Below are 17,322 nucleotides of genomic sequence, written 5' to 3'. Positions count from 1 at the left end.
CCATGAGCCTTCATCAGTCCTTTTGTTTTAGAGCTTATCTGCAAGGCCCATTAGCCTTAATACCAGTGCTAAGGCCGCAATAGACTAGAGGACATGTAGGTTTTACTATATACAGTATATGAGATACAAGAGTCAATGGCCCGTCCAGAGGGCGCACTGGGCCTTGACTGAAACGGGGACAAGGCTAGGACAAAACTGTGTGTACATGGTGTGTATGAGTGTGCATGCTAAATGTTGTGCACAAATGGGGGTCCATGGATATATGGTAGGCATCTGTGTATTCTTTGTGTATGTACAAATCTGTCTTCATGCATCATATACACTATATGTGAGTATTGTACACTGTGTTGTGTGTGTGCACATCTACAGGAGTTATTACAGTGTGTAGAAACTGTCAGATATAGGAGACGAGGGGCTTGAATTCAATCTTTGCCACAAGCACACAGGTCACACATAAAACACTGCCGCTCAATGACATCTCCATCATTGTGATGTTATAAGCTGTCACACTCTCCAGCATACCTATTAGCCTCAAGGCCACAGCATCAAAAAGTCGTATTATAAAGGGCATTTGCACTATGTGCGTGTGCGCGCCAACACAACTGTAGTTCGCTGAGATGCCAGAAAATAAATCAGAAAAAAATAAAGTGTGTGTGAGTATGTGTGTGTTTGTGGCGGATTCATCCTTTTCTTCTGATTTTTATTTCCTCCCCCAAAAAGGTTCTCCTGTCATCCTTGCCATCTGCCTCTCCTCCTGCCACACCTGTCTGCTGTCTTTCCAGAGGAGTTGGAGACAGAGAGAGAGCAGAGAGGGAGTGATGGAAAGGGAGAGAGAAGATGGGAAACAGAGCAGACTACAGCTGGCTGGCAGCGCTTTGTGTCCTGTGGATAGCATATGAATGCAAAGGGAATGCAGCCTTCCTGACAGTTTGGCAGAACGAATGGAGCAATGCATGGAAGGATGGATGGGTGCATGGATGTATGTTGCTAGGCCGTGAAAACTAGCAGGGGGTTGGTTGCTCTGTTATTCTATCTACACCAATGATGAGATGTCGGCCTACTCAATTTAACTCTACCAAAATATCCCACTTGTTTGCTGGATGTCACCTGTTTTTAGTCCATATTCTGCTCGTTTTGACATGCAACTGAACATGCTTGTCCTTATCAAAATGTCTGCCGAAACCGGTATGTTTCACACATGTTCATCACCAAACAGTAAAGTAAGAAATATATTCCTGATAATGTCTGGTATTTGTAAAAAATAAGTCTCTGATAAGAAACCACACAAACTACTGTGTGCACTCACTTGCTTCTATGTCCATCCATTATTTAAAAGTACTTTTAAGTAACCACCTAACCTCTTGTATCCCCACAGAGAAATTAGCATCTGTGCTGGGCAGCTCCCCTGTGTTGCTTGATTAACACTATAAATGTTCATTTGGGCATTGCACTAAAATAATATGCATATCAAGTGAATATTAGTTGGCTAAATACGAATAGGAGGACATGTATCCTGACAGTAGTCATGCTTTAAATCGAGTCAAATCACCATATTTTCCTTTATTGTTGCTCTAAAGCCATGACCGATGTTAATACATTGTTACTATTTTGTCTTGCAGTGCTCCTCCTATTAACATTTTCCCCATGAAGAAACAATCTTTCTTTAATGCCTTCCAAAAATGTATCATCTTATCATTCAGAATGCTGTTATAGAAGCAGTGACAAATAGAGGAAGACTACAATTAATGAGGTGGAATCCGACAGAGAAAAACACTTGGCAAACAAGGCATAGATGTGGTCATACATCTGTACATCCTCAAGCTATCCCACACCCACACACACAGCTTAAATCTAAGCTAACAATGTCTGACCGCATTTTATTTTTCCCCCTGAATGCAACGATGCTGTGGGGTTTTAATTTTTAGTATAAACAAAAACTCTATCTCCCTAACCCCTCAGGATCTGGAACAGCAGCAATAATCCCCTGCAGTCTTGCTGGCGCTCTATCACATCCCCCCTGTTGTGCCCAAAGAGCTTCTCTCACAATACAAACAGGAAGACCAGCACCAGTCCTCTACTACCTGAACACATCTGACTGGCATGGCTGGCTCTCAAGCAACAGAACACTTGTTCCCACATCCCAACACATTTAGGAGGATGTATCTGCTTTCAGGAGAGGTAGGCTGGAAATCAGCCAAAATGCTCAGAGGTACAAAAAAAACCCCAACATATTCAGACGAGACAATATTTAGATTCTCACTAAATCCAAATTCACACCAGGAAATATTGTGCTTATCTACTGACCACCTGCTGCTATTTCTCCCTGAACTATTTCCCTTAAATGTTAAAAAAAGAAAATGGTAAAACACTGCAATACACACTTAGAGCACCTTGTAGAGAATTGTCAAACAAACTTGCATGTGTGCAAAACATTACCGCACACATGTCAAGGACAAGCTGTACCCACCATGGCAGATAAGCACATAAACAAGACTGTATGCACATACACAAAAAGGTACACAGTGTACTGTACACTTACAGACAGTATGGGCTGCTCTCTGATAAATGTGTCTGTCAGAGTCTCATGTCTAATTCATCACAAGATTTAAGATAAAGAGAGAGAGGTGACAGTATTTAGAAGCATGGCTGGACGCATGCTATATATTACAATTATTACTAATATGTATACAGTGAGTATTAATTCACACTGCATGTCTTTACAGCTAAGTGAACAATTGTACTGGAGTGAGCAAATACACCAACTGGAGTCTAAGCAGCATAGTGACACTTTATTTTAAAAGGTTAGAAAGATTTTGCATCATGGTACACTGTAGCTGTTAACGGAAAGGCAAAGTTTAGGACTGTCAAATACTATAACACTGTCATTTATTCATGCACATAAAATAAATGTGAGTGGAAATATGACATTTGCAAAATGATGACAAACGAAGCAAGTTAAGAAATGCTGTGACACTGTTTGGAACAACTCAGCAGAGTTTTAAAATTGTGAAGGGAGTGGAGATTGCAAAACTAATAAAGGAAACACAGAGGGCTCTTTTTTTTTTTTTTAGCAACCAGCAAGCTGCAGGGCGGAACGTCCCATAATTGACTACTCCTTCATTAGTATATTCATTTGTCCCCTGTTCTCACGGAGAAAAGATCATGGCTTTATGGCCTTGTGCATGTGCGTGTGTGTGTTTGTGTGAGCGTCCGTCTGTCTTCCCTCTTGAGAAATTCAATTTGTGGATGTCTCGTGTCAGTCACTTACTAATTTCTCTAAGCGCAGCGTCAGGAGTGAGAAACTACTCCCCGTAAAATAGGCTTTAGGTTCAGGAGGCTGCTTCTAAAAGCAGACGCTCGAAGGATAGAGGGGGTGGAGATGAGAGGAGAAGAGGGGAGGCAAAGGAAGGGGTCGACCCGGTTAAAAAGAATAAGATGGATGAGAGGAAAGAGGAGAGGATGAGGGGACCAAAGAAGAAGAGAAGATAAACCGCGAAATTGGAGAGAACAAAATAAATGAGTTAGGGAGGAAATGGAGAAAAGAAAACAGAGTAGAAGAATACAATTAAGAAAACAGGCATAGTTGAGGATGGGATGACAAAGACTTTTCTTTTCCTTCCTCTGACATCTAAAGCACCATCTAAAATACCCTGTAACTTTGTAACCTTGGGTTTAGGCTGTGCCACGTGAATTTTAATGCGACAGAATTTTAGAAAAGACAGGGCAATTATATCTAAAGCAACATTCGTGAATGGTGACTGTTTTCAAGGAATACTTGATTTGTTTTCGCATCTTTTCACCTAACATCTGTCTTGTTATTTTAAATTAAGCTTGCATAAAGTAATTGCTATAACGTTATTATATTAGCTGACATAAAAATTGTGCAAGTTGACAGAAATAAGGAAGTCAAGTAAAGAAAGGAAAATGTATTAGTTGCCTAATTTGCATAGCCTTTAAACTCTTTGGGAATGGCACTTGAGTTGCATAATGTCCCATCATAGTCACCAAAATGCATTAAACATAACCACTTATGCAAAGTAGGTAATTTATTACGGTAATTAAAACCTTAATTAGCAAATATTTTTGTGTCAGCATGCTTGTCTTCATATTAGACAACGATGGTATTAATATTAATGCTATCTAAAAGCATTAAGGAACACTGTTATGTTTAAAACATTTCTTCTCTAATTAAATAGAGTATTTATGCATTAAAGTACTTAATACAATCTACAAGATCAACTTCTGTATGAAGGGAACCTGAAGTTCAAGTAGTGTCACATTTTTATAGCAAAAATGATCATCACTGGTTGTCTTTATATGGAGCAAGGCAGTGAGAGATTTTTACCTGCCCCTGGCTAACTGCTTTCCATGTTTCACATTTAATGGAGACACAGTTTTAGACCTGGAAGACACAAAAAGTAATCATGTCCCACTGGTGATGTTCTGTCCACTGCAGAGTACGTGTACATGCACACTCACTCACTTTCTGTTTGATTAAAGACTGATAATCATCTCACAATATACCTCCACGTCAACCACCTTTGTGTGCTCGTATATGTGTTTGTTTGAATGTCTTAATAGCAAAATTACCTGTTACCCAGCTGCACTGATCCTCTCTCACTTTAATCATACAGTATTATACTTTTAGTGTCAGATAAAACACTGGGCTTCAGACTTTGTGTGTTTAAGTGCGTCTACATAATGAATATACAATATATCCCTGCATATGTGAAGCTTGAATACAATACTAAGTAGTATTGTTTGGTTTAATGTAGCAATTGGACATGCTTACTAAATATTAAGCCTCAGTGGGAAACCCCCCCCCCCTTAAAATGAAGAACGCAGAAACAGACAGATAGTAAACTCTCTTTCTCTTCCTCTTCCTAAGGAAAGTTTCTACTGTGCAATGGCACCCACCCTATTGTAGTACATGATATGGCTACATTGGACCCCGCTTACTAGCAGTAATTTTTCATGCTAAGCAAACAGTATAATATGTTCACTACATGCATTGACAGTTAGATGATGAGAGGACAACCTAAAACAGAAATGGCAGCAGATATATGCCTATTGTCAAAATGAGTGTATTAAGAGCCATGTCATAACGTGGTAGTGGCGGTATTACTTTGTTTATGAAGTCTGGCTCAGTCTGTGGTCACTGATCAACAACTCTTACCAATGAAAACACAGCAGATTGATGCCTTAAAGCTATGAGATTGTGAGCAGATGGCTACCTGGATGACTGAACCGACACAAATGACTCTTAGCAATTATCTAAAGCTTCGTTCTGCGTATAAAAGGACAAGGACTGTTCATGATACAGAGGGTTTCTGCTTATTGTGGCACATAGTCACATTGAAAGTGCTGATGGAAAACTGTAAGAGAGCTTTAGGACTTAATGCGCCTGGCCTCTGACTCATCAAGTTGAGCGATCAGAGAGAGTAATTGAGGGCAAGCCGAAGGCTAAACTATCTTTCATACAATCACTATATTATTCTGTTACCTCTGTGCTGGGATGGAAATTAGCCCCCGAATGTGAATAGGTGGAGTGTTTTTAATACATTTTGTAGATATTCTGTCTGAGTTGTGAGTTAAGTGTGTTTCTGTGTGCATGTGTGCTTGGAAGTTTCAGAGCATGTGGTTAAAAAATACCCACACCCCTGTTCATGCACAGGTCATTCACGCTCACACTAACCTACATATGCACATTTTCGGATGGCTCCAGGCCGTCATTGTCATTATCCGTGATAATAGGGAAGCAAGGCACCGAATGATATAAAATAAAACCAGGTCATGAAACTGGAGGACTGATCAGGATGCTGTATAAATCTAAAGTAAATCCAAACCCGACTGTCAAAAAACTAAAATTATTCTCAGAGCTAAAAACAACCTGCAACAGTACACTCATACACCTTTCCCCAAGAAAACGCAAATCTCAAGTCTGAACTAAGAATGAACTGGTAGATATTTACGGTATCCATAAATGCCTTCCTAAAACTACTCCCCTTGCCTGTGACGCGGGGGCCTAAATATCAGTTTGTACTGCCATAGTAATAATCAGCAGTTTTGAATCCCCTGCAACTTGTGTTTACAGTACCGCCAGTCTCCCAGCTCCTCAGCATTCATTATGCCATGTGAAGCTAACGAGTAAAACCCCAGTCACAGTTGCTGCCAATTCAACCCACACACTACTTCTGTCAGTAGGAGTGGGGGAAAAAACTGAAAGAACATAGTTGTACCTCTCTGAATGGTGGCATGTAAGTGTGAGTGAGTATATCTGTGTATGCACGTGCAAGTGAAAGCTACGTGCAAAATTGTTTTCTCAAAATAATCTGTAACACATACTGTACAGTCTATTGTGTGTGCCTACCTGTGTGTAGCCAAAAACTTTGCTTCACTCCTTGTCTCTACTTTCTCCTCTTCCCTACCTTTTATCTGTCTTCTCTTCAGTTTAACTCTCCTTTTCTCTCTCCCTGTCTGTCTCCTCTGCCCTCTTCAAGGGGTAAAGACATTACAGAGATCCTTTCCTCTCAGCCACTATTGATTCCCAACTCAGCTTCCCTAAATCAATAAATCACCAATTGGATCAAAACAGAGACTAGAGGAAGAGAGAACAGAAGAGAGGAAAAAGAAAGGATAGACAAAGAGAAATTATAGAGAGAAAGTTGGGGTGAAAGAGACGTGAGCAATAATAAAAAGTGTTAATATTAAATGACTCTGCAACACTTTTTTTAAAAGTACCTATGATTACCCCAGAAAAAAACTTGAAAAAGGGAGTTAAAAGGTGCATACAAAAACGCAACGCTTCTTCAGTGAAATGCAATTAGCATATCAAGGCCTAACAAGCTTAGATTTCATAAATAAGAAATACAGAGAGCCATCCTGGGCTTAAGGGGGGTTCACTCAACAGCAGCAAGGAGTAAATTAAGATGGACAAGAGAATAAAAGAATCTCGATGTGTGTGTGTGTGTGTGTGTGCGTGTGTGTGTGTGTGTGTGTGTGAGAGAGAGACAGGTGATCCTTATTGACTGGGCTGGGGAAATTATTTTTGCTTGATGGAGGAGTGTACTCTGACAGAGAGAGAGGGACAGTGGCCTGATGGAGCTATCAGAGTCCACACTATCTCTCACATTTACTGTAATTTCATACAGGTGCCCACACACCCAACACACAATCACACACACACTTAGATATGGACCATCTTCCAACAGACGGACAGCGGTGTCTGGCATCATTAACCTGGCGTCTTCCTAATTCAGACAGATTGTGGCTGCCGCTTGTGCTTGTGTGTGTTGGTATGTGTTCCCCTCTGTATGGTTGTGTGTCTATCTGGTGGTCTAGTTGTGTCTATGCTCTTGCTAAGTGAGCAACTTCCTGAACTCCGATAGGCCACTGGGATATAGATTTCTAGAGAGATAAATGATTTGCAGACATATTTAGCCTGCAGACACACACACACAAGCCTGCAAATACCCCCCCCCCCACAACACACACACGGATAAGACAGTTCATATAAGAAGTTTCACTGAGCTCTGTCTGCTTTTCCTACCAAACCTTTCTATACTAACTTACCAAATTAAATTTCTCAAAAGTGAAAGCAGATTAATTATCATGTCGTTTAAAAGGTTTCTGTGTCCATGGCTCATTTTGATTAATTAAGGAATAAGCAGGTATGCAATCAACCACAAAAAGTAATGTTAGTTATTTGAGACAACGCAACAAAAAATGAAGATTCATGACAATATTTTGTAGAATTTATGAAACAAGTAGTCAAGATTGACTGAAACGCAACCTGCATGAAAACGGTTGTAATCTGGAAGCTATATTCTGACACTGTCCCATTTTTCTATATGTAAGCGTAGTGAACTCTGATGCCTCCCACGAGTTTTTAACGGGCACTGGAGAGGAATGAGACGGGATGGCGATGAACGGAGGTGGAGGTGAAAATTGTGTTGGTCAGATCTGTGGTTGATGGTGTCGGGGTGACCCTTACCTCCCAAGTGATAGGTTCCTCCTGTCGTGATGGTGAGAGGTGAGGTGGAGCGCACGGCAGATGCCTCCTCGCCATCTATTGTCAACATGGCGAAGTTGTCCTTGGCGACCAAACGTACTGCGTGCCATTGGCCATCATTAAGGCCTGAACCTGGACAGGGGAGGGGGGGGGACAAGAATGTCTTCAGAGAACACATACTACGAAGGTGTATTTGCATAAATTAAATTATTAACATCTTGTTCTGTAAGTGTAAAACCTTCTTGGTTTTTGCTGACTGAATTTCCAATGATTCAATAATAATGCTTCAATAATTTGAATTCCTGCAAAAGAAATGTACCCATAACCAAATCTATTAAAAATGCAGCACCACATTCATTCATTGTGAACTCTAAATTGAGAAAAAAAAAAACAAAAAAAAAAAAACCCAGGTCCAACCCTTGTGTTTTGACTGTAGCTGCTGACTTTATTTCTAGCTTGCTGTAATGACAAATATTCAAGACTGGTTCCTTTTCCTAGGTCAAAGTTAACTTCGTTATAGGAGAATGTCAAGGACCTGACTAGGATTGAAGGAAAAGATGACTGAGTGACTCATGATAGATGAGAGGCATGTGGGTGTACATGTACTTTGTCATACAGCAGTTTTTTCCCCTCCACAATCATTGCACCCCTGTATTTTATCCCTGCTTTGTGTGTCCATTCAAGCTGCCTGGTGAATGTGGCTTCACACAGAGTTCAGACATGCTCAGCAGAGGATCATCTTCTTGCCTTTACCACAGTTTTCCCCTCTTCCCTCTTCTTTCTATGTGTATTTTCATGTGTGAGAGTTATTCTTCTTTTCTCTTTTGTCCTCTCAGTCCGTCTTCCTCTCTCCACCCTTTCCAAGTCGAGTGCGGCATCTAGTCTCAAGGCCCCCGTGTCTCAACTCCATTAACTCTCAGAGAACCCTGTTTGCATCTGAGTACCAGAGTGCATGTGTGTGTGTGTGGGTGTATGTGTGTCCTCTATCTGTGCAGGCAAACTTTGAGCACTCTGTGCAAGTGTGTACACGTCTGTAATGTGTGGCGTTGTCTGCATATGTCAACGTGTGTTCGTGCATGCAAGTTTTGTGCTCTCCTTTTCTCTCTATTCCCTTGTAGCTGTGCTCCATTAAATATGAGTGATGTTTTGGAAAGGGACATTACTACCGGAGCCGAGAGAGAAGCCAGCTCACTCTCATCACCCTCTCCTCTATACATCACCTCTTACTGACACCAATCTCTATTCATCCTTCCTTCCCCGCATCCTTCTCTTTCCCTGATTCTTTTTCCATCTCTGTCTTTATTTCCTGTCCTGTATTTCTGCATTTCACTTTTCCCTTTTTTTCTTTCCAGCTTTATACCCCTCTCCTCTTGTGGCCATCTGCCGCGTTGTCCGTCTTTTTCAATTCGGCTCAGCTCACTGCTTCACCGACGGTAATACATCAATGGTGCGGACGTTGTAGCGAAGTTCAAGGTACGGTCACGTGCAAATCAGTCTCAGCAGATTGCGTATACCCATGGATCTGAATGTACGTTAACACATACAGCACGCTGCATGTGTCAATACATTTGACCCACGTGTGTAAGAGAGTGTGCAAGCTTCTGTTAGTGCATTTGGTTTGTGTGTTACAGTTTCCGCGTTTCTTCACCGTCTACAACACACACTTTCGCATAGTTTATTCCTTCCCAGAACGCACTCGGAGACCCTAGCTTTCATGTCAGTAGGGGGTCTACACTAATTAATCTTCATCAGCAGGGCACCCGTGTGCACGTGTGTGTGTGTGTACGTGTGTGTCATCACGGCGCTGACCAAAGAAGCTAAGAGCCAAGATGGCCACCTGCTGAGGGGTGTGACCACTGTGGCCTTGTTCAGGGCAATGCTGGTTAAATATGCAGAAACACACACAAGCAATACATACATACATTCATACACACACACACACACAGATACAGTTTAATGTAGCATTTTTGTTGTACTTGAGAAGTTATGAACTGAAAAGTAAGAACTATTAGAGCATGGCGCCTGCTTTGTCTGAATGACAACAAAAACATCTGTTCTGGTAGAAAGCGACCTTGATGTACACCTTTGCTGGCACATTTCTGACTGTATATCAGTTTGATGTAATCACGACCAAGCTCTCTGCTCCAATCCCGTTCCTCTCTATAACCTCTTGAACGTAATGGAAAATAGATACTGTGTAACCTTGTGTACCCTCATCTGTTTTACATCACCTGCAATAGCTTTGAATGATGAGCTTATCAGTGATAGCAGTGTTGAATCTTTACAGGACAGACACACAAAAAACGAGTCTTACATTAAATATGTTGTGCACTCTCTCTCTCTCTCTCTCTCTCTCTGTGTCACACACGGCAAACACACAGGCTCAAATCGCACACATGCCGGCTGTCTGCCACAGATAAAAAGAATGCAGATAATGAAGGAGAGTAGAAGGAGGAGGAAGAGAATTGTTCAGATTTGACTAGATAAGACTGTTTAATGGCTTGCTTCTGAGTTGTCATTCATATGCAAGGAGCCCTGATAACGAGGTGTAAGGCTGACTGGTCACTTTGCTCTGTTTTTGTTTGGAATTCAATAAAAATGAAGAAATTGCACTGCGGGTTCACTCATCTCACACCATCACTTTGAAAACTCATTACAAAGAAAAAAAGTCACCAAACTATGGCAAGGATGTCTTCCCTACTGATAAATAACCCATTAAAACAACGGAAAGGGTGAGACTGATTTCACATAAATAATGAAATGTTAACCTACAGTAATTATATCATTTTAGAATAACATTTGACCCAGATATTCTTATGACATTTTGGGACTTCTAACTTGGAAAACAACTTTGAGGTCACATAAAACTTTTTTTTTTTTCACAATTCCTTCCAAGGCTTTCTGTTTTAAAAACACACTGTCATCTAAGAGTACCATTTATTATTAATGTCAATAGAGGCATTAATTCAATGAGTTACATTTGCCAAGGCTGTTCTGTTAATGCAGATAATATGCACATGTTAACGTCCAGTGTGCAGCTACTGACCATCTGCGTAAACAAGATAAATGATGAGAAAAGCACTGTTCAATTAAAGTGAAATAATTTCATTAACTCACCTACATGTTAAATGTTTTTTGTGCTTAATCCCTTTAAGTCATTTTCTGTTCTGTTGGTGTGGGGGTCATTTTGAAAACTGTTATAAAATAAAAGGGAAATCCTTCTTGTATAAACAGCTGAGGGCGTTGCATCATACTACCTTCCTAAACATGGTCAGGGACGGCCCTCTTGTGCAACTCTGCCCAAGACAAATAAGAGTTATCTTTGACCACTCACAATACTATTGGTCACTGGGAGACGTAAAGTAGAACAGTAAAAATCTCTGATTCCATTTCATTTTTTAGAAATTTTCCGGAGGGGTGAGGTTTTACAATGAGGGGTACTCTGCTGCTGGTGCTGTTGTTTGGTCTGTCTGCGACATGGGCTCAAGGAGAGGGCGGAGAAGGTGACCAAGGTTTACAGACAAGGAATGTCTGGGATGAGCTTAGAGCTCTGAGAGACATGGTGGTGGAGCAGAAGGTGGAACTGAGGAACACCAAAGCTGAACTGCAAACCCAGAGGGACAAAGTGGCTGCTTTACAGAAGGAGAACACAGGTAGGAAATCAAAGACGAATGCGTTTATGCTTGGGATACAAAAACGAATTCTACCAATTACTTGGTCAGTGAAATGTCAGAAAATTGTGAAAAATGTCCATGACAACATAGACATGTAAATTTCTTTTTTTTCTTCTTCCAACCTGCAGTCCGAAACACAAAGAAATCCAGAGACATGTGCGATTAAATGATTAGCAAAATTGTTGACATTTTTTTTTCTGGTGAGGAACAAATCCATTCATTGACTAATTGTTTCAGCTCTAGATTAGGCTAAACCCAAGTAAAGTCAATGTAATCATTACTTGTGATAATGTATGTAATATCTAATGTAATTGCCACACTTTAAATATTAATTCAGTGTACTGAACACTAATTAATATTAATCATTAAGCATTGCCAATTTAAAATTGAGAGATTCGAAACAACAGACTCATGCTCGCAGTCCCGCTAATCTGTTTTAAAATAGCTGTATATCAGCAGCAATACACAACAAACTAGAAATGTATTTTTATAAAGATGTTGTGGAATGCTACTTTAGACAGCATTACTTAGAGAACTTCATCCTCAGCCTCTATGGTATTTCAGTGATGAGCTCCAGACTGACAGCCACTGAAAACAAGGTGACAGCAATTACAGCAGAGCTGGAAGCGACTAAGTCTGAACAGCAGCTGCAGAAGAAAAAAGTGGAGGAGGCTGAGAGACTGATTTCTGGTACGTAATTACCAAAATCAAAGATTTGGTAATTCTGGAAAAATCTTGAAAGAGCAAAATGACTGTCTTTCTTGCTTCTAGCACAAGTAGCAGAACTGGCAGCCCTGGTTTCGAGAGTGACAACCAGTCAGAAGGAGGCGCAGGAGCAGAAAAAGGAGGTGACAGCTCTTAGGGAAGAGCTGGATATTTCTAAGACTCAACTACAGCTCACCAAGAACAAATTGGATGAGATAGAAAGGACAACTGCAGGTATTTCGATAAGAGACCAGAAATACATACTTACATACATACAAACTTTAACTGAAGACTGCCTACTTTAAAACAGCACCAGTCTGAATAGAGAACTGGCTGTTTTTATTGCTTTCCCTTGAAACTAAACCTTTGCTTCTATCCTGTTTTATTGCAATCTATGTTTACAGAAACTCCGAAGCTGGCTTTCTCTGCTGGTTTGACCACTTCAGGAAAGATTGGACCATTCAACACTGAAACTCCACTCATCTACAGTAGAGTCTTCACAAATATTGGCGGGGCTTACAACCCAACTACAGGTAAGAATTACCAAAAGCATTGTAATATTGTCTGAGAGATGGACAACCTCTCTGATTCTCTGATATTGTCGCAGGTATCTTCACTGCACCGGTCAAAGGAGTCTACTACCTAAGATTCACAGCTTTCAACAACAAAAATGGAGAATGGATGGCAGTAAATTTATACCGTAATAGTGAAAGAATTTTGCATAATTCTGAGTTAGCTAACGGTCATACTTTCATTGCAAATGCATTAATTCTACAGCTGGAACAAGGAAGTGTCGTCTATTTGCGTCTCCAACAAAACTGTGGCCTATATGATGATCCTAGCTCCTTGAACACCTTCAGTGGTTTCCTGCTGTTCCCTCTGTAACTTTCAGATATAGTTTGCCTAACTTCACCGAGGCCTTGAGGGTTCTTTGCACATTCCAGTGGTCTATTACGTTACATTTAATTAATACTTTGTGAATACTGTCGTTGGTTACCTTAATTTAATTAAGTCAATTATATGCACAGAATAAAGATGCTGACTCTTGTATGCTACAACCACTGTCTAAATAAACTAATGTGCATGACCACCAACAAGCTATACTGTTCTTAACTGGCCCCTGTTATGAAAGGATCACAAGATTTTGCTGCTCCATTATTTAGCAATGAAATATCAGGCGTGAAAGATGTATGGGAACAAAGTGTAAAGCTGTAGATTAACAATTATTATGTGCAAATTTTAAAAATGAAATAAAGAAAGTTAGCATTTAACTACAATACCACTGAACAAATTGGTGGAGCTGACTTTCCCTGCAAACTTTCTACCAGTCAATACAGTAGAATTAACTGCCCAACTACTCACTGGTGTAAGATAGAATGGAACGAGAAGTTTTTGAAGGATAAATAATGCTAAAATCTATGAAATTGGCAGTAACATCATCACAACATCCAAGTTCACTTATTGATTGTCTTCTATTGTGAGTCTGTCATAAATGTCTCTCTTGCTCTATGTAAAACTGCATAAGAATGTCAAAAATAGAGCATTTGCGTCGTTTACCCAGTTATGCTGTTGCTTTTGTCAACTTCAGCCAGAGGCTTCAGGAAAGCTTTCACCAAAATTTGTTTGGTTTTCATTATTAATTGTCAACTATACATTTTATATTTATGCTTCTTGACTTACAGTATTTGCTTCCATCTTTCTTTATATTTTCTATTTATTATGTTTATTGTTACACAACAACATTCAACAGCAAATTCCCTGTGTGTCGAAACCTACTTGGCAATCAACCTGATTCTGATAAACACAGTGAAGTCCAAAGTGAACCAACACAGTGAAGTCCAAAGTGAACCAACACCGATGTCGTTGTGTCCGACTGAAATACACAGGTAGAAGTGTCAAACAAACATAAAGGACCAGCACCACCACCCCTGGCATCTGGGCTGAGCTGAAAGAGTGGAAAACATGGTAATAGAACAGAGGGAGGAGCTGACTGTCACCAAGATTCAACTTCAGTGCCAGAGAGTCAAAGTGGCTGATGTGTAGAGTGAGAACACAGGCAAATGAAATGTTACATCTAATGATAGAGCTGGCTTAATGCAGTGTTTTCTTCATCTATGTCATGGTGGGTGGATGTGCTTTGCATTTAACTCGTTTCATTGATGGACTCATCTGTTCATACAGTGACAGGTTTAAGTAGCCGGGCACATGCAAAGTCAGACCTTTGTGTTAAGCTGTGCTCTAACTCAGTATTCCTGTGGTAAATAGATGACTTCCATCATGTTTGTCATTATCACTGGAAAATTAAGCACTAGACAAAACTATATTTTAGGTACATTTACATTCATTCATTCAGCTTTTATCCAAAGCGACTTACAATTGCTATGTCAGAGGTCATATATGCCAGATTCAAGACTATCTTTCTCCCAACCAACCAAGACCAAGTGATATCCTGCTGGTTTCAAAGAGGTGTGTGCGCCTGTGTGTTTGTGTTTATCTCTATATGTGTAAGTTTGCAGGTATTGTATTTCTATAGATTTCAGCTATATTTGCCATGGAGACCAATGATCGATAACAGACTCACACTGATTCAATTTTGAGAGCGAGGGAGAGCTAGAGAACTGGGTCACTGGGAGATGTAAAGTAGAACAGTGAAAACGTCTGATTCCATTTCATTTCTTAGAGGTTTTTCTGGAGGGGTGAGGTTTTGCAATGAGGGTTACTCTGTTGCTGGTGCTGCTGTTCGATCTGTCTGCGACATGGGCTCAAGGAGAGGGCGGAGGAGCTGACCAAGGCTTACAGATGAGAATTATCTGGGATGAGCTTAGACATCTGAGAGACATGGTGGTGGAGCAGAAGGTGGAACTCAGGAACAGCAAGGCTGAACTGCAAACCCAGAGGGGAAAAGTGGCTGCTTTAGAGAAGGAGAACACAGGTAGTAAATCAAAGACAACTGTGATGTTTATGCTGGGGATGCAATGATTCTTAATGAAAATTATGATTACTTTCATCATCAATTACTTTTTTTTTTTTTTTAAGTAAACGATTAAATTATTAGCAAAATTGTTGCAGATTTCTCTTTGGTGATAAACTAATCTATTAATTGTAATTGTTTCAGCTCTAGATTAGGCTAAACCCAAGTAAAGGTAACCTAATAATTACTTGTGATAGAGTACTTCTAGCGAAGGTTAAATGATATCCACATAAACAGCCTTTAGATGGAATTGCAGCAATTTTAATATTAATTCAGTGAACTTAGCAGAATATCACCACTAAAAGAAAAACATCAGACTCACAGTCTCCCTAATCTGTTTAATAATGGCTGTAATGTAAAGCCTATTGCATCTTTCTGTTTGAACTGAAAAACTCTACAATACCAGACACCAGAAGATGGGATAAGTCAGTATAAAAGTCTTATAAAGTTAATTATTAAGTTGAATTTGCAGTCATATCAGCAATAACACACAATAACAAACCAGAAATGTATTTTTTGCAGCCCTGGTTTCCAGAGTGACAACCAGTCAGAAGGAGGAGCAGGAGAAACAGGTGACAGCTCTCAGGGAAGAGCTGGATGTTTGTAAGACTTAACTACAGCTCACCAAGAACAAATTGTAAACAGAAAGGACAACTGCAGGTATTTTGATGAGACAAGAAATACATACTTATATACTGTACATACATGCATTAACTGAATGTTTTTATTCTGTTCTTTCCCTTAAGACTAACCATTTGTTTTCGCAATTATTGCTATCTTTAAAAAAATACCACAATTTAACTAATTCTCTTAGTTAAATGTTTCCATGCTGTGTTTACAGAAACTCAGAAGCTGGCTTTCTCTGCTGGATTGCCCACTACAGGAAAAATTGGACCATTCGAAACTTAAACTCCACTCAACTACAGTAGTCTTCACAAATATTGGCGGGGCTTACAACCCAACTACAGGTAAGCATTGCCACAAGCATCATAATATTGTGGACAGTGGACAACACTGACAGCTCTCATTCTCTCCTGTCGCAGGTATCTTCACTGCACCAGTCAAAGGAGTCTAGAATGGATGGGAGTAAATTTATACCATAATAGTGAAAAAAAACTGCATAATTCGGAGGCAGCTAACGGTCATACTTCCATTGCAAATGCATTATTTCAACAGCTGGAACAGGGAAGTGTGGTCTGCGTGTGTCTCCAACAAGACTGTAGCCTTTATGATGATTCGAGCACCTTTAACATCTTCAGTGGTTTCCTGCTGTTCCCTCTGTAACTTTCAGGTATAGATTGTTTCTTCACCAAGGCCTTGAGGTTTCCAGTGGTCTATTACATTTATTGAATTCATACTTTGTATATACATTACTTCATCAAATTGAGGTAACCAACAACAGTATTGTCAAAGACCAAATATATGACAAGTTTTGTGCATATGTCCATTAGAAACATGAATGGTTGATTAACTTTTTCATCTATGTGTATGTCCGTGAGTGTGAGGATTGGTGATTTATTTTATTTCTTTATTTATCCATTTTTAGCTCAATCTTTTTAATTTTTACTGCCTATTTATCATGTATTCATTGTATTTTGCAAGCTTTACTTACTTATTCACTTAGAACTGTTTATTACTTATGTGTCGTGTGTGTGGTATATTGTGCTGTGTTTGTAGAACGGTACAACACTGATGGTCAGCATGACTAAAGTTCCTAAAGTTAATGTTACATTACATTCATTCATCTGACGCTTTTATCCAAAGCGATTTACAATTGCTATACATGTCAGAGGTTGCACGCCTCTGGAGTAACAAGGGGTTAAGTGTCTTGGTCAGGAACACATTGGTGGATGTGCCGATGTGGGATTCGAACCCTGGTCTCCCACATCAAAGGCATGTGTCTTATTGTGGCCCTGGCTTTGTGTCAAGATTAACAATGAGTAGCAGTAGTAACAAGAGAA

The 17,322-nt window shown here is 39.9% G+C and overlaps 2 protein-coding genes across 3 annotated transcripts in view; one reads left to right on the top strand and one right to left on the bottom strand.

The window, feature by feature from the left end:
• Nucleotides 1-13,669, top strand: part of LOC123980988 — a 78,080-nt gene extending 64,411 nt beyond the window's left edge. The window contains exons 4-8 of the mRNA XM_046065587.1: nucleotides 11,414-11,664; nucleotides 12,250-12,375; nucleotides 12,457-12,624; nucleotides 12,795-12,923; nucleotides 12,998-13,669. Of these exons, the coding sequence (XP_045921543.1) occupies nucleotides 11,442-11,664; nucleotides 12,250-12,375; nucleotides 12,457-12,624; nucleotides 12,795-12,923; nucleotides 12,998-13,275 (924 nt within the window). The 5' untranslated portion in view covers nucleotides 11,414-11,441 and the 3' untranslated portion in view covers nucleotides 13,276-13,669. The remainder of the gene's footprint in view (nucleotides 1-11,413; nucleotides 11,665-12,249; nucleotides 12,376-12,456; nucleotides 12,625-12,794; nucleotides 12,924-12,997) is intronic.
• The window catches only part of cntnap2a (contactin associated protein 2a), a 434,170-nt gene that overhangs the window by 123,280 nt on the left and 293,568 nt on the right, over nucleotides 1-17,322 (bottom strand). For both annotated transcript variants that reach the window (XR_006827635.1, XM_046065574.1), the window contains exon 11: nucleotides 7,994-8,143. Coding sequence is in view for 1 of the 2 variants with exons in the window: in XM_046065574.1 (XP_045921530.1) it covers nucleotides 7,994-8,143 (150 nt within the window). In the remaining variant the exon portion in view is untranslated. The remainder of the gene's footprint in view (nucleotides 1-7,993; nucleotides 8,144-17,322) is intronic.

The sequence above is a fragment of the Micropterus dolomieu genome, linkage group LG01 (genome assembly GCF_021292245.1).
Source record: "Micropterus dolomieu isolate WLL.071019.BEF.003 ecotype Adirondacks linkage group LG01, ASM2129224v1, whole genome shotgun sequence".
Taxonomy (NCBI): domain Eukaryota; kingdom Metazoa; phylum Chordata; class Actinopteri; order Centrarchiformes; family Centrarchidae; genus Micropterus; species Micropterus dolomieu.
This window is presented reverse-complemented; position numbering and strand designations above follow the sequence as displayed.